We start from the raw sequence: 22,535 nt of genomic DNA, 5'->3' as shown, positions 1-22,535 counted from the left end.
ATCACAACTTTGCTCTATATTTTAAACATGTTCTTGAATTTTTTTTTATCATTGTGTAATAAATAAATAACTTAATAATAGGTTTCAAAGTGTGCCTGGATTGCACGTTCGTTGTTCTTGTGTTTGATGGCTTGGACTTCTGGACGAATGGCTTCAGTCGAAAAGGATGTCAATGGGGAAATCGACGTTTACGTGTTAGATTTTAAGAATATGTTTTAACTGTTGAAATTGGGAAATAATTTGCCCAGTTCCTTCCTGTTTGAGCAAGCGTATTAATAAATATTTCGATACGAGTGTTAACGTGAATTTTCTTGCAGATTAATAAAGACCTGAATTGTTTTTAAAGATGACTGATCGTACCTTATTTCAACCATATCCTTCCTTTAAAAAACACGGACGAGTAGACATACACACACAAGTGTGCTTATAAACACGACTGTCTATACAGCGGTGTGCATTCACACACGAGTGTGCATGTGTTTCTACGAGTTTTAACTTTAATTTTCTTGCAGAACAATGAAAACCTGACATGTTAAAGATGACTAATCGTCCCTTATTGCTGCAATGTTCATAGCGAACACGTGTGGAGGCGAGTTTCAGGTGAAGCATCTCCAGCACACAAGTTGACCCTCACCCGCCAGCATCGTGGCTGTCCGCTGATCACACTCATGACGTCACACTCATGACGTCACACGCACGAGCTGTAGGGGCGGGGCTCTGTCCGCTCAGTGGCGCTGTTTTCATTAATTTAGCACCACGAGCGGGGAGTCTCATCCCTGTAGTTCCCTGTTGTGGTGCCGCATTCATCACCACGTTGCCCTCAATTCTTTGTACGCAACACACACCCACACACGAGAGGACATAGCAGTGTATATGCATAGACGAATGTGCATACACACCGCTTTGTGCATACAAACAGCTACACTACCGCTCCCCAAGTGTACTTACACTGCAGTGTAAATACACACACGCTTACAAGCGATACCATTTCGATTATCATTAAAAGTGTATGACAGCAATCGTAATAATTTTCGTGGATTAAATTAAACAAATCACCTTGATTGTTCTGACGTGCTCATATCAACACAAGTGCTTCAATATTTTTATAAAACAAAGTCAGCATGGTATAAACCTGCACCTCAAAGTCCAAATCACAATTTTAATACTACAGTCTGCATCTGCCTGGTAACGCCTTTGAACAGGCAGCAGTTTGCAGCACATTGCAGGGTGAATATTAGCAAATTAACGTGAATTATGCGGTGACATGAATATACGTATTCAGGATTAAGCTCAATTGCCAGATTCCACAAGTAATGACTAATCCCATATCTGCATTTCCCATAAATATGCTAAATTCATCTTGATATGCAAACTCTTGGAACCTCCGAGTTCAACCAGCCTACACAACAAAGGCTCATTCCTAACAGCGTGTTTCAGCCGCATCGAACCTCACAATAATAATATCCTCCCACCCTCAACCAGTATATATATACAAGGACTGTTTTCTTGAAATTTCTCTTACTTGATACAGCTATCGTGCTGTGACGGTTCCACCTGAAGACGGAAGCTTGTGTTGCCTCCGAAACGTCGTGAGAATTAATTTATTATGTTTTATTTATTTTATTTTATTATTTCCCTTCTACGTTACTTTACCGAAAGAACCAAGAAGATAGAGAAGCTCTGTTGCTAGATATGCAGATTGTAAATTCCAAAAATAACAATTGAATGTAAAGTTCATGAAATGCAACGTCGAGAACTTCATCTTTCATCAATGCAACATCATTCCAAACGACCCCACCATTCGTGTGCTGGTGTCATTGACCCAATTCGATTGATACCTGTGACTTACAGCTTTCCACACCTTACGCCACGCTCCCACGCCCCCTTCATTCGTGTTTTGTTTCTCAGAAGGAGGCATTCCCTGTTGTTTGCCAATCCCCTGCCACGAGTAAAGTTTTGAAAAAACAACCCCCTTCCTTCATTGTCTCGTCCTCCATCTCTTCCGTCGTGAGAATTATTTTATTATGTTTTATTTTTATTATTTTATTACTTCCCTTCTACGTGACTTTACCGAAAGAACCATGAAGATGAATCCCTGCAGTTTAGAGGACATTGTCGGGTGAATATTAGCAAATTCACAGGAAGCACGGAATTATGCATGGAGATGTATGTAATTATTCAAACAGAAGTGTACAATTACGCAGTATAATGTGCATACGTATTAAGGTTAAATTACAATGGCCAGATTCGCTAAGCTATGTTGCTACATATGCGGATTGTTAATGTAAAAAATTAACAATTGAATGCAAAGTCCATGATAGGCCAAGTCGAGAACAAAGGATTTGGATGCTAGAGGGGAGTTATAAGGGGCTTAAATTTAGGCCTCAAGACCATTTCGAGAGGGATTTCACTGAGGATAGACGCGCAACTCCTCGCTCTGCAGATTACCCTTTTCCTGCGAGACCCAGCCTGGCGAGCCCGATTGCCTGGCGACTGGGAGAGTTCGTGGCGATCTCTTCAGACGGGTTACAGGGAGATCGACACGCCGTGCATCAACAAGTAAGTGTCTTCGTTAGTGGATAAAACTGGTAGTCGCGTGTAGCCCGACTTACGAGACGTTACTGTGTGTCGGTTAGACGTTAGTGAGAGTTTGCTTTTTGGCAATTTGAGCCAGACATGCACGCAGCTTAGAGGGTGCCTTTAACTCTCAACAACACCCGCGACTGTTACTCTGCTCGGAAGAATCAGTCACATGGAGCAGATAAACTCTCCACAGCGCCACGCACACACGGGCGAGAAGCCGTTCAATTGCTCTGTTTGTTTGAAGGAATTTTCATGGAAGTCATATCTTCACAGGCACCAGAAGACACACACGGGCGATAAGCCATTCAAGTGCTCTGTGTGTGGGAATGCATTTTCACTGAAATCAAATCTTAACACTCACCAGAAAACACACTCTGGTGAGAAGCCATTCAATTGCTCTGTGTGTGGGAAGACATTTGCACTGAAATCCAATCTTAACACTCACCAAAAAACACACTCTGGTGAGAAGCCATTCAAGTGCTCTGTGTGTGGGAAGGCATTTTCACAGAAATCACATCTTAACACTCACCAGAAAACACACTCTGGTGAGAAGCCATTCAATTTCTGTGTGTGTGGGAAGACATTTTCACAGAAATCCAATCTTAACACTCACCAGAAGACACACACGGGCGAGAAGCCATTCAAGTGCGCTGTGTGTGGGAAGACATTTTCACTGAAATCCAATCTTAACACTCACCAGAAGACACACACGGGCGAGAAGCCATTCAATTGCTCTGTGTGTGGGAAGACATTTTCACTGAAATCCAATCTTAACACTCACCAGAAAACACACTCTGGTGAGAAGCCATTCAAGTGCTCTGTGTGTGGGAAGGCATTTTCACAGAAATCACATCTTAACACTCACCAGAAAACACACTCTGGTGAGAAGCCATTCAATTTCTCTGTGTGTGGGAAGACATTTTCACAGAAATCCAATCTTAACACTCACCAGAAGACACACACGGGCGAGAAGCCATTCAAGTGCGCTGTGTGTGGGAAGACATTTTCACTGAAATCCAATCTTAACACTCACCATAAGACACACACGGGCGAGAAGCCATTCAATTGCTCTGTGTGTGGGAAGACATTTTCACTGAAATCCAATCTTAACACTCACCAGAAAACACACTCTGGTGAGAAGCCATTCAAGTGCTCTGTGTGTGGGAAGGCATTTTCACAGAAATCACATCTTAACACTCACCAGAAAACACACTCTGGTGAGAAGCCATTCAATTTCTCTGTGTGTGGGAAGACATTTTCACAGAAATCCAATCTTAACACTCACCAGAAGACACACACGGGCGAGAAGCCATTCAAGTGCGCTGTGTGTGGGAAGACATTTTCACTGAAATCCAATCTTAACACTCACCAGAAGACACACTCGGGCGAGAAGCCATTCAAGTGCTCTCTTTGTGCGAAGGCATTTGTAAGGAAGTCAGATCTTCACAGGCACCAGAAAACGCACTCGGGTGAAAAGCCATTAAATTGCTCTCCGAGGGAGAGAACATGTTCACGGTCATCTCCACGAAACAAGCATCAGAAGATCCGGAATGATAGGGAAGTGGAATCAAAAGGTGTAATGCAAAGTGCTGCAATGAGTCCTGAAAAAGATGCATCTTTTCATCCTATACAGGTGGATCCTGAGAGATGCCTAGATGTAGTGGATGTCATGATTCCTGACAACAATTCCTTTTTAGACCTCATGCAGTTGGATCCTGAGAGGTTGCTGGATGTAATGAGCCCTGACGACAATTCCTCTTTCGACCCCATGCAGGTGGATACTGAGAGATGTCTGCTGGAATGGCTGGAGAGTCAAAGTTTTGAGTACTTCTGTTAACTCTTGAAGTCCTGGAATGTGCATGTTTGTGTCTCTGTTAGATCAGTTAATAAGGTACGAAATATTATTTCCGTGATTTGCAGTACTCCAAGCTAGATTGATGTTTCGGCCACAACGCAAGCAGCCGTATTCAGGTGGAGAACAGGTCTGTCAAGTAGTCATTCAGACTCTGTCTACTTGACAGACCTATTCTCCACCTGAAGATGGCTGCTTGCGTTATGGCCGAAAAGTCGTTATGTTTTATTTTTATTATTTTATTACTTCACTTCTACGTGACTTTACCAAAAGAACCAAGAAGATTTATCCCTGCAGTCACGAAAGCTTTAAATCGAAATAGAGTGATGTTGTGAATGCACTATAATGTGTTCAGATGAACGTATTCCTTTTAAGTTCCAGAAGTGTTCACTTATTTCAGGATTACAACAATGTTATACTTCTATAGATGCGTTGCTTCGTCTGGTGGTTGTATCATCGGGACTGGTAAATGTGTGGTGTTTATGTGCATCTTCTCACAGCTAATTGCGTGTTGAAGTTTATTCTAGACGTCGTCACGTTAAGGTGGTGCCTTGTAGTCCTATCGGACTACTTGTTGATGTGTTGTGAAGCGCAGTGGTTGTGTGGTGGTTCAATTTCTAATTTTACTCTCGTGGTTAAGTGGTTTTGTTTAGCTAAAGTTGGAGAAATACTGTGATCACAACTTTGCTCTATATTTTAAACATGTTCTTGAATTTTTTTTTATCATTGTGTAATAAATAAATAACTTAATAATAGGTTTCAAAGTGTGCCTGGATTGCACGTTCGTTGTTCTTGTGTTTGATGGCTTGGACTTCTGGACGAATGGCTTCAGTCGAAAAGGATGTCAATGGGGAAATCGACGTTTACGTGTTAGATTTTAAGAATATGTTTTAACTGTTGAAATTGGGAAATAATTTGCCCAGTTCCTTCCTGTTTGAGCAAGCGTATTAATAAATATTTCGATACGAGTGTTAACGTGAATTTTCTTGCAGATTAATAAAGACCTGAATTGTTTTTAAAGATGACTGATCGTACCTTATTTCAACCATATCCTTCCTTTAAAAAACACGGACGAGTAGACATACACACACAAGTGTGCTTATAAACACGACTGTCTATACAGCGGTGTGCATTCACACACGAGTGTGCATGTGTCTCTACGAGTTTTAACTTTAATTTGCTTGCAGAACAATAAAGACCTGACATGTTAAAGATGACTAATCGTCCCTTTTTGCTACAATGTTCATAGCGAACACGTGTGGAGGCGAGTTTCAGGTGAAGCATCTCCAGCACACAAGTTGACCCTCACCTGGCAGCATCGTGGCTGTCCGCTGATCACACTCATAACGTCACACTCATGACGTCACACGCACGAGCTGTAGGGGCGGGGCTCTGTCCGCTCAGTGGCGCTGTTTTCATTAATTTAGCACCACGAGCGGGGAGTCTCATCCCTGTAGTTCCCTGTTGTGGTGCCGCATTCATCACCACGTTGCCCTCAATTCTTTGTACGCAACACACACCCACACACGAGAGGACATAGCAGTGTATATGCATAGACGAATGTGCATACACACCGCTTTGTGCATACAAACAGCTACACTACCGCTCCCCAAGTGTACTTACACTGCAGTGTAAATACACACACGCTTACAAGCGATACCATTTCGATTATCATTAAAAGTGTATGACAGCAATCGTAATAATTTTCGTGGATTAAATTAAACAAATCACCTTGATTGTTCTGACGCGCTCATATCAACACAAGTGCTTCAATATTTTTATAAAACAAAGTCAGCATGTTATAAACCTGCACCTCAAAGTCCAAATCCCAATTTTAATACTACAGTCTGCATCTGCCTGGTAACGCCTTTGAACAGGCAGCAGTTTGCAGCACATTGCAGGGTGAATATTAGCAAATTAACGTGAATTATGCGGTGACATGAATATACGTATTCAGGATTAAGCTCAATTGCCAGATTCCACAAGTAATGACTAATCCCATATCTGCATTTCCCATAAATATGCTAAATTCATCTTGATATGCAAACTCTTGGAACCTCCGAGTTCAACCAGCCTACACAACAAAGGCTCATTCCTAACAGCGTGTTTCAGCCGCATCGAACCTCACAATAATAATATCCTCCCACCCTCAACCAGTATATATATACAAGGACTGTTTTCTTGAAATTTCTCTTACTTGATACAGCTATCGTGCTGTGACGGTTCCACCTGAAGACGGAAGCTTGTGTTGCCTCCGAAACGTCGTGAGAATTAATTTATTATGTTTTATTTATTTTATTTTATTATTTCCCTTCTACGTGACTTTACCGAAAGAACCAAGAAGATAGAGAAGCTCTGTTGCTAGATATGCAGATTGTAAATTCCAAAAATAACAATTGAATGTAAAGTTCATGAAATGCAACGTCGAGAACTTCATCTTTCATCAATGCAACATCATTCCAAACGACCCCACCATTCGTGTGCTGGTGTCATTGACCCAATTCGATTGATACCTGTGACTTACAGCTTTCCACACCTTACGCCACGCTCCCACGCCCCCTTCATTCGTGTTTTGTTTCTCAGAAGGAGGCATTCCCTGTTGTTTGCCAATCCCCTGCCACGAGTAAAGTTTTGAAAAAACAACCCCCTTCCTTCATTGTCTCGTCCTCCATCTCTTCCGTCGTGAGAATTATTTTATTATGTTTTATTTTTATTATTTTATTACTTCCCTTCTACGTGACTTTACCGAAAGAACCATGAAGATGAATCCCTGCAGTTTAGAGGACATTGTCGGGTGAATATTAGCAAATTCACAGGAAGCACGGAATTATGCATGGAGATGTATGTAATTATTCAAACAGAAGTGTACAATTACGCAGTATAATGTGCATACGTATTAAGGTTAAATTACAATGGACAGATTCGCTAAGCTATGTTGCTACATATGCGGATTGTTAATGTAAAAAATTAACAATTGAATGCAAAGTCCATGATAGGCCAAGTCGAGAACAAAGGATTTGGATGCTAGAGGGGAGTTATAAGGGGCTTAAATTTAGGCCTCAAGACCATTTCGAGAGGGATTTCACTGAGGATAGACGCGCAACTCCTGGCTCTGCAGATTACCCTTTTCCTGCGAGACCCAGCCTGGCGAGCCCGATTGCCTGGCGACTGGGAGAGTTCGTGGCGATCTCTTCAGACGGGTTACAGGGAGATCGACACGCCGTGCATCAACAAGTAAGTGTCTTCGTTAGTGGATAAAACTGGTAGTCGCGTGTAGCCCGACTTACGAGACGTTACTGTGTGTCGGTTAGACGTTAGTGAGAGTTTGCTTTTTGGCAATTTGAGCCAGACATGCACGCAGCTTAGAGGGTGCCTTTAACTCTCAACAACACCCGCGACTGTTACTCTGCTCTGAAGAATCAGTCACATGGAGCAGATAAACTCTCCACAGCGCCACGCACACACGGGCGAGAAGCCGTTCAATTGCTCTGTTTGTTTGAAGGAATTTTCATGGAAGTCATATCTTCACAGGCACCAGAAGACACACACGGGCGAGAAGCCATTCAAGTGCTCTGTGTGTGGGAAGGCATTTTCACTGAAATCAAATCTTAACACTCACCAGAAAACACACTCTGGTGAGAAGCCATTCAATTGCTCTGTGTGTGGGAAGACATTTTCACTGAAATCCAATCTTAACACTCACCAGAAAACACACTCTGGTGAGAAGCCATTCAAGTGCTCTGTGTGTGGGAAGGCATTTTCACAGAAATCACATCTTAACACTCACCAGAAAACACACTCGGTTGAGAAGCCATTCAATTTCTCTGTGTGTGGGAAGACATTTTCACAGAAATCCAATCTTAACACTCACCAGAAGACACACACGGGCGAGAAGCCATTCAAGTGCGCTGTGTGTGGGAAGACATTTTCACTGAAATCCAATCTTAACACTCACCAGAAGACACACACGGGCGAGAAGCCATTCAATTGCTCTGTGTGTGGGAAGACATTTTCACTGAAATCCAATCTTAACACTCACCAGAAAACACACTCTGGTGAGAAGCCATTCAAGTGCTCTGTGTGTGGGAAGGCATTTTCACAGAAATCACATCTTAACACTCACCAGAAAACACACTCTGGTGAGAAGCCATTCAATTTCTCTGTGTGTGGGAAGACATTTTCACAGAAATCCAATCTTAACACTCACCAGAAGACACACACGGGCGAGAAGCCATTCAAGTGCGCTGTGTGTGGGAAGACATTTTCACTGAAATCCAATCTTAACACTCACCATAAGACACACACGGGCGAGAAGCCATTCAATTGCTCTGTGTGTGGGAAGACATTTTCACTGAAATCCAATCTTAACACTCACCAGAAAACACACACGGGCGAGAAGCCATTCAATTTCTCTGTGTGTGGGAAGACATTTTCACTGAAATCCAATCTTAACACTCACCAGAAGACACACACGGGCGAGAAGCCATTCAATTGCTCTGTGTGTGGGAAGACATTTTCACTGAAATCCAATCTTAACACTCACCAGAAAACACACTCTGGTGAGAAGCCATTCAAGTGCTCTGTGTGTGGGAAGGCATTTTCACAGAAATCACATCTGAACACTCACCAGAAAACACACTCTGGTGAGAAGCCATTCAATTTCTCTGTGTGTGGGAAGACATTTTCACAGAAATCCAATCTTAACACTCACCAGAAGACACACACGGGCGAGAAGCCATTCAAGTGCGCTGTGTGTGGGAAGACATTTTCACTGAAATCCAATCTTAACACTCACCAGAAGACACACTCGGGCGAGAAGCCATTCAAGTGCTCTCTTTGTGCGAAGGCATTTGTAAGGAAGTCAGATCTTCACAGGCACCAGAAAACGCACTCGGGTGAAAAGCCATTAAATTGCTCTCCGAGGGAGAGAACATGTTCACGGTCATCTCCACGAAACAAGCATCAGAAGATCCGGAATGATAGGGAAGTGGAATCAAAAGGTGTAATGCAAAGTGCTGCAATGAGTCCTGAAAAAGATGCATCTTTTCATCCTATACAGGTGGATCCTGAGAGATGCCTAGATGTAGTGGATGTCATGATTCCTGACAACAATTCCTTTTTAGACCTCATGCAGTTGGATCCTGAGAGGTTGCTGGATGTAATGAGCCCTGACGACAATTCCTCTTTCGACCCCATGCAGGTGGATACTGAGACATGGCTGCTGGAATGGCTGGAGAGTCAAAGTTTTGAGTTCTTCTGTTAACTCTTGAAGTCCTGGAATGTGCATGTTTGTGTCTCTGTTAGATCAGTTAATAAGGTACGAATTATTATTTCCGTGATTTCCAGTACTCCAAGCTAGAGTGATGTTTCGGCCACAACGCAAGCAGCCGTCTTCAGGTGGAGAACAGGTCTGTCAAGTAGACAGAGTCATTCAGACTCTGAGTCATTCAGACTCTGTCTACTTGACAGACCTATTCTCCACCTGAAGATGGCTGCTTGCGTTGTGGCCGAAAAGTCGTGAAAATTATTTCATTATGTTTTATTTTTATTATTGTATTACTTCACTTCTACGTGACTTTACCAAAAGAACCAAGAAGATTGATCCCTGCAGTCACGAAAGCTTTAAATCGAAATAGAGTGATGTTGTGAATGCTCTATAATGTGTTCAGATGAACGTATTCCTTTTAAGTTCCAGAAGTGTTCACTTATTTCAGGATGACAACAATGTTATACTTCTATAGATGCGTTGCTTCGTCTGGTGGTTGTATCATCGGGACTGGTAAATGTGTGGTGTTTATGTTCATCTTCTCACAGCTAATTCCGTGTTGAAGTTTATTCTAGACGTCGTCACGTTAAGGTGGTGCCTTGTAGTCCTATCGGACTACTTGTTGATGTGTTGTGAAGCGCAGTGGTTGTGTGTTGGTTCAATTTCTAATTTTACTCTCGTGGTTAAGTGGTTTTGTTTAGCTAAAGTTGGAGAAATACTGTGATCACAACTTTGCTCTATATTTTAAACATGTTCTTGAATTTTTTTTATCATTGTGTAATGAATAAATAACTTAATAATAGGTTTCAAAGTGTGCCTGAATTGCACGTTCGTTGTTCTTGTGTTTGATGGCTTGGACTTCTGGACGAATGGCTTCAGTCGAAAAGGATGTCAATGGGGAAATCGACGTTTACGTGTTAGATTTTAAGAATATGTTTTAACTGTTGAAATTGGGAAATAATTTGCCCAGTTCCTTCCTGTTTGAGCAAGCGTATTAATAAATATTTCGATACGAGTGTTAACGTGAATTTTCTTGCAGATTAATAAAGACCTGAATTGTTTTTAAAGATGACTGATCGTACGTTATTTCAACCATATCCTTCCTTTAAAAAACACGGACGAGTAGACATACACACACAAGTGTGCTTATAAACACGACTGTCTATACAGCGGTGTGCATTCGCACACGAGTGTGCATGTGTCTCTACGAGTTTTAACTTTAATTTGCTTGCAGAACAATAAAGACCTGACATGTTAAAGATGACTAATCGTCCCTTTTTGCTACAATGTTCATAGCGAACACGTGTGGAGGCGAGTTTCAGGTGAAGCATCTCCAGCACACAAGTTTACCCTCACCTGGCAGCATCGTGGCCGTCCGCTGATCACACTCATGACGTCACACTCATGACGTCACACGCACGAGCTGTAGGGGCGGGGCTCTGTCCGCTCAGTGGCGCTGTTTTCATTAATTTAGCACCACGAGCGGGGAGTCTCATCCCTGTAGTTCCCTGTTGTGGTGCCGCATTCATCACCACGTTGCCCTCAATTCTTTGTACGAAACACACACCCACACACGAGTGGACATAGCAGTGTATATACATAGACGAATGTGCATACACACCGCTTTGTGCATACAAACCGCTACACTACCGTTCCCCAAGTGTACTTACACAGCAGTGTAAATACACACGCGCTTACAGGCGATACCATTCCGATTATCATTAAAAGTGTATGACAGCAATCGTAATAATTTCGTGGATTAAATTAAACAAATCACCTTGATTGTTCTGACGCGGTCATATCAACACACGTACTTCAATATTATTATAAAATAAAGTCAGCACGGTATAAACTTGCACCTCAAAGTCCAAATCACATTTTTAATACTACAGTCTGCATTTCCCTGGTAACACTTTTGAAGTGGCAGCAGTTTGCAGCACATTGCAGGGTGAATATTAGCAAATTAACGCGAATTATACTGTCAGATGAATATACGTATTCAGGATTATGCTCAATAGCCAAATTCCACAAGTCATGACTAATCCCATATCTGCATTTCCCATAAATATACGAAATTCCTCTTGATATGCAAATTCTTGGAACCTCCGAGTTCAACCAGTCTACACAATAGAGGCTCATTCCTAACACCGTGTTTCAGCCACACCGAACCTCACAATAATAATATCCTCCCACCCTCAACCATAATCCCATATCTGCATTTCCCATAAATATGCTAAATTAATCTTGATATGCAAACTTTTGGAACCTCCGAGTTCAACCAGTCTACACAACAAAGGCTCATTCCTAACACCGTGTTTCAGCCGCATCGAACCTCACAATAATAATATCCTCCCAAACTCTACCAGATACATACACCAGTACACATATACACTCCCTTGTACACAAACCCACACACGAGTGGGCATAGCAGTGTATATACATAGACGAATGTGCATACATATACACACGAGTATGCATATACAGCAGTGTACATACAGATATGCAACGCAGTGTACATAAACACACGAGTGTACATACAAAGCATTGTACGTCAACTAGGATTGCGTACCACTGCGAACACGCACGTTTGTTCCTACATACATATGCACACAAATACATGTACATGCACACACGAGTGCTCGTCTTGTTGTAGTGTTTCCTATGTTATGGTTTATGGTAAACGCAGGAGTACAACATGTGCACTTCACACCTACGCGCCCTTTGCCCATTGATCGTGATGATGATGGTGATGAATAACACGTTACGTGATGTAACAGAGAAACGAATGCTTACAATTGGAGCAATAAATATACTCAACGAGTTTTGATTAGGATGGTGCGGTTAAATAGCTATTCCAATCCATTGAGATTGCACATTCAGCAAATTATATTGCGACCACAATGCGATCCTTATAATTATAGTGCAATTCTAATCCCGCACCCCCAGTTCGCATATCCGTCCCTAGTTTAGAAATTAAATATATGCATACATATGCATACATCTGAGTATAGTTGGATAATAATGTAGGAGGACATAGAAGGAATCTAACTCGACTTATATGCATCTTCGGGGAATGCATGAGCAACCACCACTCCTCGACTCCTGTTGATTGCGAGGTGAGCCCACGGTAGCCTGGCGCTTACAGCTTTCTACACCTTACGCCACGCTCCCACGTCCCCTTGATTCGTTTGTTTTTCTCTGAAGAAGAGCCCCCTGTTGTTTGGCATTCCCCTGCCACGAGTAAAGTTCTGTAAAAAGAATCCGCTACTTCATCCGCGGTGACGGACGGTAACGCTGTGGTGGATGTGAGCAATGCCCTGGAGGGAAGGCTCGTAGTCACCACAGAGGCCCACGAGGTCTCTGGACGTGTGCGAGGCGCTGGTAACCTCTCCATATTCAATAAAATTACCATAAAAAACACGTCCAAAATATTAAACACATACACTCGATTTAAAGCTTTCGTGACTGCAGGGATTCATCTTCTTGGTTCTTTCGGTAAAGTCACGTAGAATGTAAACAATAAAAATAATAAAATAAAACATTATGTTATTTTATTATGTTTTATTTTATTATTTTTATTGTTTCCATTCTACGTGACTTTACCGAAAGAACCAAGAAGACACATACACTCGAGTTTAACACGTCGGATTTCGGGACCAATATCATCCATAATAGAGGTTTTGGGGTTCGATAGCCGAAGTATATGAATGTGTCGTTAAAATTATACATTAGATAAATGCATACTCACAAAGGGAAGCGTACTTCAACAGGGATTACCATTGGTAGGGCTATTTTAATAAACACAATAGACAGGAAGGACACGTTCAAAGGGCTCGCATAATGCACACGCATAATGTACGTGGCCTCAGTAATCCCCTCCCCCCCCCCACCCCCACATTGTGCAAGAGCGCAGCTGCGTGGTCAACACATCTACGCTTCTATATAATTTAGTTTGTTTAGTTTTAAACCGGTCTCCTATCTCTTAACATTGCCCCATAGACTTCCTATGGGAACCGGTTCCCTATCTCTTAACATTGCCCCATAGACTTCGTATGGGAACCGGTTACCTATCTCTTAACATGGCCCCATAGACTTCCTATGGGAACCGGTTCCCTATCTCTTAACATTGCCCCATAGACTTCGTATGGGAACCGGTTCCCTATCTCTTAACATTGCCCCATAGACTTCCTATGGGAACCGGTCCCCTATCTCTTAACATTGCTCCAAAGACTTTCTATGGGAACCGGTTCCCTATCTCTTAACATTGCCCCATAGACTTCCTATGGGAACCGGTTCTCTATCTCTTAACATTGCCCCATAGACTTACTATGGGAACCGGTTCCCTATCTCTTAACATTGCCCCATAGACTTCCAATGGGAACCGGTTCCCTATCTCTTAACATTGCCCCATAGACTTCCTATGGGAACCGGTTCCCTATCTCTTAACATTGCCCGTAGACTTCCTATGGGAACCGGTTCCCTATCTCTTAACATTGCCCCATAGACTTTTTATGGGAACCGGTCCCCTAACAAAACAGTAAGACTTCACAAATCTGTCTGTCGCCTGATGAAGCTAGTTGTAATTACTGGCGAAAAGTCGTACTCAGATTGTGAATGTTGTGGCTTGGCTCTCCAACACACCGGTTAGTGCTGTACTAGTGACGCATTTCCACGTTCTGTTTACGTGACAACCCTTACTAGTTGGCTGTGTAGGGTGGTGGCGGGTTTCAACGACACATTTATATATTTACGCGATCTAACCCAAAAACCTCTAATATGGACATTTTAAAAAGAAACATGCTTACAAGCTTTAACATTCAGATGATTATTCAAAGTTTATTAAATAAATAATGATATAACACAATCGTTGTCTAGAAGCACCCCGCTCAACACGAGTGTCCGTAAATATATTTAGAAAACAACGTCAGTACAGTATAAATTTGCACCTCTTAGTTCAAATCACAATTTTAATATTGTGATTTAAGGGGCTTAAAATCAGACCTCAAGACCATTTCGAGAGGGATTTCACTGAGGATAGACGCTCGACTCCTCTCTCTGCAGATTACCCTTCTCCTCCGAGACCCAGCCTGGCGAGCACGATTGCCTGGCGACTGGGAGAGTTCGTGGCGATCTCTTCAGACGGGTTACAGGGGCATCGACATGCCGTGCATCAACAAGTAAGTGTCTTCGTTAGTGGATAAACTGGTAATCGCGTGTGTAGTTCGACTTACGAAACGTTACTGTCTCGGTTAGACGTTAGTGAGAGTTTGTTTCTTGGCGATTTGAGCCAGACATCCACGCAGCTTAGAGGGCGCCTTTAACTTTCAACAACAACCGCGACTGTTACTCTGTTCTGAAGAATCAGTCAAATGGAGCAGATACACTCTCCACAGCGCCACGCACACACGGGCGAGAAGCCGTTCAATTGCTCTGTTTGTTTGCAGGCATTTGCATGGAAGTCATCTCTTCACAGGCACCAGAAAATACACACGAACGAGAAGCCATTCAAATGCTCTGTGTGTGTTAAGGCATTTTCACGGAAAACAATTCTACACAATCACCAGAAAACACACACGGGCGAGAAGCCGTTCAAGTGCTCTATTTGTGGGAAGGCATTTTCACGGAAATCAATTCTGCGCAATCACCAGAAAACACACACGGACGAGAAGCCATTCAAATGCTCTGTGTGTGGGAAGGCATTTTCACGGAAAACAATTCTACACAGTCACCAGAAGACACACACGGGCGAGAAGCCGTTCAATTGCTCTGTTTGTTTGCAGGCATTTGCATGGAAGTCATCTCTTCACAGGCACCAGAAAACACACACGAACGAGAAGCCATTCAATTGCGCTGTGTGCGGGAAGGCATTTTCACGGAAATAAAATCTTCACAGTCACCAGAAAACACACTCGGACGAGAAGCCGTTTAATTGCTCTCCAAGGGAGAGGACATTTTCACGGTCATCACCCCGAAACAAGCATCAGAAGATCCGCAATGATCGGCAAGTAAAATCAAACGGTGAAATTAAAAGTTCTGCAATGTGTCCTGAAAAAAATGCATCTTTCGAACCGAGGCAGGCGGATCCTGAGAGATCGTTGAATGTATCGGATGTAATGAGTCCTGACGACAATTCATCTTTCGACCCCATGCAGTTGGATCCTGAGAGATGGCTAGATGTAGTGGATGTAATCAGCGCTGAAGACAATTCCACTTTCGACCCCATGCAGTTGGATACTCAAAAATGGCTGCTGGAGTGGCTGGAAAATCAAAGTTTTGAGCACTTCTTTTAACTGTTGAAGTCCTGGAACGTGCATGTTTGTATCTCTGTAAGATCAATTAATAACGTACAACTCTTTTTTAATCAGTGATTTGCAGCAGTACTCCAAGCTAGTGTGATCATTTGAACAAATATGTTTGATTGCTCTGTGTGTTTGAAGCATTTTCACGGTTAGAAAACACTTCACATGTCTTCAGGAATAAAAAGCTGAATTCGAAAGTGATGTAATGAGTTCTAAAGGAAATTCCACTTTCGACCTCATGAAGTTGGATATGAAGAGATGGCTGGGTGTAGTGGAGTGGCTGAAGACTCAAACGTATTGAGTACATCTGTTAACTGTTGCCCTGTGTATATTCGTGTCTCTTAGATATATTTTTTCAGTGATTTTCAGTACACCGAGCTAGAGTGATGTTGTGAATGCTCTATGATGTGTTCAGATGAAAGTCTTCATTTTAAGTTCTAGAAGTGTTCGCTTACTTCAGGATGGCAACAATGTTATACTTCGAAAGATACATTGCTTCGTCTGGTAGTTGGATCATCGGGGCTGTCAAATGGCTGGTGCTTATGCTAGAGGGGAGTTATAAGGGGCTTAAAATCAGACCTCAAGACCATTTCGAGAGGGATTTCACTGAGGATAGACGCTCGACTCCTCTCTCTGCAGTTTACCCTTCTCCTGCGAGACCCAGCCTGGCGAGCCCGATTGCCTGGCGACTGGGAGAGTTCGTGGCGATATCTTCAGACGGGTTACAGGGACATCGACACGCCGTGCATCAACAAGTAAGTGTCTTCGTTAGTGGATAAAACTGGTAGTCGCGTGCTGCCCGACTTACGAGACGTTACTGTGTGTCGGTTAGACGTTAGTGAGAGTTTGCCAGGAGTTGCAGGGGCAACGGAGAGAGAGACAGCACGAGGCTGTCAGAGCTGCGGAGTAGCAGAGAGAGAGAAAAGAGCTGCAGCAAGAACAGCCAGGAGGGGCTGTGTGAGAATAACAGCGGCGGAGCTGTGGTGGTGCTACGAGAGCGACAAGGATCAGCAGCGGGGCTGCTGATGGTGACTGGAGCGACATCGGAGCCAGCACTGTGGGGACTGAACAAATAAGAGACAGCCGTGTGGGGAATACAGTACGAACCAAATAAAGGACACTGATCCAGACATCGTGGTCAAGTCTTTTATTACACAAGGACTGTTTTCTTGGAATTTCTCTTACTTGATGCAGCTATCGTGCTGTGACGGTTCCACCTGAAGTCGGAAGCTTGTGTTGCCTCCGAAACGTCGTGAGAATTATTTTATTATGTTTTATTTCTTTTTATTTTATTATTTTTCTTCTACGGGACTTTACCGAAAGAACCAAGAAGATAGAGAAGCTCTGTTGCTAGATATGCAGATTGTAATTTCCAACTCTTTTTTAATCAGTGATTTGCAGCAGTACTCCAAGCTAGTGTGATCATTTGAACAAATATGTTTGATTGCTCTGTGTGTTTGAAGCATTTTCACGGTTAGAAAACACTTCACATGTCTTCAGGAATAAAAAGCTGAATTCGAAAGTGATGTAATGAGTTCTAAAGGAAATTCCACTTTCGACCTCATGAAGTTGGATATGAAGAGATGGCTGGGTGTAGTGGAGTGGCTGAAGACTCAAACGTATTGAGTACATCTGTTAACTGTTGCCCTGTGTATATTCGTGTCTCTTAGATATATTTTTTCAGTGATTTTCAGTACACCGAGCTAGAGTGATGTTGTGAATGCTCTATGATGTGTTCAGATGAAAGTCTTCATTTTAAGTTCTAGAAGTGTTCGCTTACTTCAGGATGGCAACAATGTTATACTTCGAAAGATACATTGCTTCGTCTGGTAGTTGGATCATCGGGGCTGTCAAATGGCTGGTGCTTATGCTAGAGGGGAGTTATAAGGGGCTTAAAATCAGACCTCAAGACCATTTCGAGAGGGATTTCACTGAGGATAGACGCTCGACTCCTCTCTCTGCAGTTTACCCTTCTCCTGCGAGACCCAGCCTGGCGAGCCCGATTGCCTGGCGACTGGGAGAGTTCGTGGCGATATCTTCAGACGGGTTACAGGGACATCGACACGCCGTGCATCAACAAGTAAGTGTCTTCGTTAGTGGATAAAACTGGTAGTCGCGTGCTGCCCGACTTACGAGACGTTACTGTGTGTCGGTTAGACGTTAGTGAGAGTTTGCCAGGAGTTGCAGGGGCAACGGAGAGAGAGACAGCACGAGGCTGTCAGAGCTGCGGAGTAGCAGAGAGAGAGAGAAGAGCTGCAGCAAGAACAGCCAGGAGGGGCTGTGTGAGAATAACAGCGGCGGAGCTGTGGTGGTGCTACGAGAGCGACAAGGATCAGCAGCGGGGCTGCTGATGGTGACTGGAGCGACATCGGAGCCAGCACTGTGGGGACTGAACAAATAAGAGACAGCCGTGTGGGGAATACAGTACGAACCAAATAAAGGACACTGATCCAGACATCGTGGTCAAGTCTTTTATTACACAAGGACTGTTTTCTTGGAATTTCTCTTACTTGATGCAGCTATCGTGCTGTGACGGTTCCACCTGAAGTCGGAAGCTTGTGTTGCCTCCGAAACGTCGTGAGAATTATTTTATTATGTTTTATTTCTTTTTATTTTATTATTTTTCTTCTACGGGACTTTACCGAAAGAACCAAGAAGATAGAGAAGCTCTGTTGCTAGATATGCAGATTGTAATTTCCAAAAATAACAATTGAATGTAAAGTTCATGAAATGCAACGTCGGAGAACTTCATCTTTCATAAATGCAACATCATTCCAAACGACCCCACCATTCGTGTGCTGGTGTCATTGACCCAATTCGATTGATACCTGTGACTTACAGCTTTCCACACCTTACGCCAAGCTCCCACGCCCCCTTCATTCGTTTTTTGTTTATCAGAAGGAGGCATTCCCTGTTGTTTGTCAATCCCCTACCACGAGTAAAATTTTGCTAAAACAACCCCCTTCCTTCATTGACTGTGTTGGACGGTAACGCTGTGGTGGATGTGAGCAATGTCCCGGAGGGAAGGCTCGTAGCCCCCTCGCTTCCTCTTCTTTCCCTGCATCAACAACAACAACCGCCATTCGCCACTAAGTGGCGGTGACGTCACCACGACGCTTGTGCCAGGCCAAGTGCACCTTGAGGCTACCACGTGAAGTGTCGAACGCCAGCTGGCAGGAGGTTACGGGGCAGACCCAGCAGGTGCCAAGGGTCGACAGACCGAGATGACCGAGATGACTGGCTGATGCACCACCTGTGCCCCCTACTGTACCAACTTGCTGTGCTTTAGCCACCCGGCGCTCCGCTCGTTGTTGTGAGCGTCGCTCCTCCGCCCTCCGTTGTTGTTGGAGGGCGACTGCCTCCAACTGCCCAGTAGCGTCGTTCACGAGCCTGCATCACCACCTCCACCACCTGCACCTCCTCCACCTCCTCCTTTGTCTCGTCCTCCATCTCTTCCGTCGTGAGAATTATTTTATTATGTTTTATTTTTATTATTTTATTACTTCCCTTCTACGTGACTTTACCGAAAGAACCATGAAGATGAATCCCTGCAGTTTAGAGGACATTTTCGGGTGAATATTAGCAAATTCACAGTAAGCACGGAATTATGCATGGAGATGTATGTAATTATTCAAAAAGAAGTGTACAATTACGCAGTATAATGTACATACGTATTAAGGTTAAATTACAATGGCCACATTCGCTAAGCTATGTTGCTACATATGCGGATTGTTAATGTAGAAATTAACAATTGAATGCAAAGTCCATGATAGGCCAGGCGAGAACAAAGGAATTGTATGCGAGAGGGGAGTTATAAGGGGCTTAAAATCAGACCTCAAGACCATTTCGAGAGGGATTTCACTGAGGATAGATGCTCGACTCCTCTCTCTGCAGATTACCCTTCTCCTCCGAGACCCAGCCTGGCGAGCACGATTGCCTGGCGACTGGGAGAGTTCGTGGCGATCTCTTCAGACGGGTTACAGGGACATCGACACGCCGTGCATCAACAAGTAAGTGTCTTCGTTAGTGGATAAAACTGGTAGTCGCGTGCAGCCCGACTTACGAGACGTTACTCTGTGTCGGTTAGACGTTAGTGAGAGTTTGCTTTTTTTGCGATTTGAGGCAGACATCCACGCAGCTTAGAGGGTGCCTTTAACTCTCAACAACACCCGCGACTGTTACTCTGCTCTGAAGAATCAGTCACATGGAGCAGACAAACTCTCCACAGCGCCACACACACACGGGCGAGAAGCCATTCAAATGCTCTGTGTGTGGGAAGGCATTTTCACGGAAAACAATTCTACACAATCACCAGAAAACACACACGGGCGAGAAGCCGTTCAAGTGCTCTATTTGTGGGAAGGCATTTTCACGGAAATCAATTCTGCGCAATCACCAGAAAACACACACGAACGAGAAGCCATTCAATTGCGCTGTGTGCGGGAAGGCATTTTCACGGAAATAAAATCTTCACAGTCACCAGAAAACACACTCGGACGAGAAGCCGTTTAATTGCTCTCCAAGGGAGAGGACATTTTCACGGTCATCACCCCGAAACAAGCATCAGAAGATCCGCAATGATCGGCAAGTAAAATCAAACGGTGAAATTAAAAGTTCTGCAATGTGTCCTGAAAAAAATGCATCTTTCGAACCGAGGCAGGCGGATCCTGAGAGATCGTTGAATGTATCGGATGTAATGAGTCCTGACGACAATTCATCTTTCGACCCCATGCAGTTGGATCCTGAGAGATGGCTAGATGTAGTGGATGTAATCAGCGCTGAAGACAATTCCACTTTCGACCCCATGCAGTTGGATACTCAAAAATGGCTGCTGGAGTGGCTGGAAAATCAAAGTTTTGAGCACTTCTTTTAACTGTTGAAGTCCTGGAACGTGCATGTTTGTATCTCTGTAAGATCAATTAATAACGTACAACTCTTTTTTAATCAGTGATTTGCAGCAGTACTCCAAGCTAGTGTGATCATTTGAACAAATATGTTTGATTGCTCTGTGTGTTTGAAGCATTTTCACGGTTAGAAAACACTTCACATGTCTTCAGGAATAAAAAGCTGAATTCGAAAGTGATGTAATGAGTTCTAAAGGAAATTCCACTTTCGACCTCATGAAGTTGGATATGAAGAGATGGCTGGGTGTAGTGGAGTGGCTGAAGACTCAAACGTATTGAGTACATCTGTTAACTGTTGCCCTGTGTATATTCGTGTCTCTTAGATATATTTTTTCAGTGATTTTCAGTACACCGAGCTAGAGTGATGTTGTGAATGCTCTATGATGTGTTCAGATGAAAGTCTTCATTTTAAGTTCTAGAAGTGTTCGCTTACTTCAGGATGGCAACAATGTTATACTTCGAAAGATACATTGCTTCGTCTGGTAGTTGGATCATCGGGGCTGTCAAATGGCTGGTGCTTATGCTAGGTGGCATGTGTTGTAATCTTCTCACAGCAAATGATGTGAGCGTGCTGTTTTGTTTATTCCAGACTTTGTCACGTTAAGATGGTGCTTCGTAGTCATCTCGGATTACTTGTTGATGTGGTGTGATGCGCAGTGGTTGTGTGGTGGTTCAATTTCTAATTTTTCTCTCGTGGTTAAGTGGTTTTGTTGAGTTAAAGTTGGAGAAAAACTGTGATCACATCTTTGCTCAATATTTTAAACATGTTCTTTAATTTTTTATCATTGTGTAATAAATAAAATAACTTAAAATTATAGGTTTCAGAGTGTGCGTGGATTGCACGTTCGTTGTTCTTGTGTTTGATGGCTTGGACTTCTGGACGAATGGCTTCAGTCGAAAAGGACGTCAATTGGGAAATCGACGTTTACGTGTTAGATTTTAAGAATATGTTTCAACTGTTGAATTCCTATTGGGATATAATTTGCCTAGTTCCTTCCTGTTTGAGCAAGCGTATTAATACAGATTTCGATACGAGTATTAACGTGAATTTTCTTGCAGATTAATAAAGACCTGAATTGTTTTTAAAGATGACTGATCGTACGTTATTTCAACCATATCCTTCCTTAAAAAAACACGGACGAGTAGACATACACACACAAGTGTGCTTATAAACACGACTGTCTATACAGCGGTGTGCATTCACACACGAGTGTGCATAGACGAATGTGCATACACACCGCTTTGTACATACAAACCGCTACACTATCGCTCCCCTAGTGTACTTACACAGCAGTGTAAATACACACACGCTTACAAGCGATACCATTTCGATTATCATTAAAAGTGTATGACAGCAATCGTAATAATTTTCGTGGATTAAATTAAACAAATCACCTTGATTGTTCTGACGCGGTCATATCAACACAAGTACTTCAATATTTTTATAAAATAAAGTCAGCACGGTATAAACTTGCACCTCAAAGTCCAAATCACAATTTTAATACTGCATTTGGCTGGTAACGCCTTTGAACTGGCAGCAGTTTGCAGCACATTGCAGGGTGAATATTAGCAAATTAACGCGAATTATGCGGTGAGATGAATATATGTATTCAGGATTAAGCTCAATAGCC

General features: G+C 43.0%; 1 protein-coding gene and 1 pseudogene across 1 annotated transcript; both read left to right on the top strand.

Moving 5' to 3' along the window:
- Positions 1–2,752: 2,752 nt before the first annotated feature.
- LOC144738282 (uncharacterized) lies at positions 2,753–4,420 on the top strand. The gene has a single exon (XM_078621292.1). It carries the CDS (start codon positions 2,753–2,755, stop codon positions 4,418–4,420), a length of 1,668 nt encoding a protein of 555 aa, XP_078477418.1.
- A 3,442-nt stretch (positions 4,421–7,862) lies between these two features.
- LOC144738281 (uncharacterized) overlaps positions 7,863–22,535 on the top strand; it is a 49,593-nt pseudogene continuing 34,920 nt past the window's right edge.

The sequence above is a fragment of the Lampetra planeri genome, chromosome 81 (genome assembly GCF_965212315.1).
Source record: "Lampetra planeri chromosome 81, kcLamPlan1.2.h2, whole genome shotgun sequence".
In the NCBI taxonomy this organism is placed as follows: Eukaryota; Metazoa; Chordata; class Hyperoartia; order Petromyzontiformes; family Petromyzontidae; genus Lampetra; species Lampetra planeri.
Note: the sequence above shows the minus strand (reverse complement) of the source record. Positions and strands in the feature narration are given on the sequence as shown.

Excerpts from the sequence above, each read along its gene's own strand:
- LOC144738282 (XM_078621292.1), top strand. The coding sequence starts at position 2,753 with ATGGAGCAGATAAACTCTCCACAGCGCCACGCACACACGGGCGAGAAG.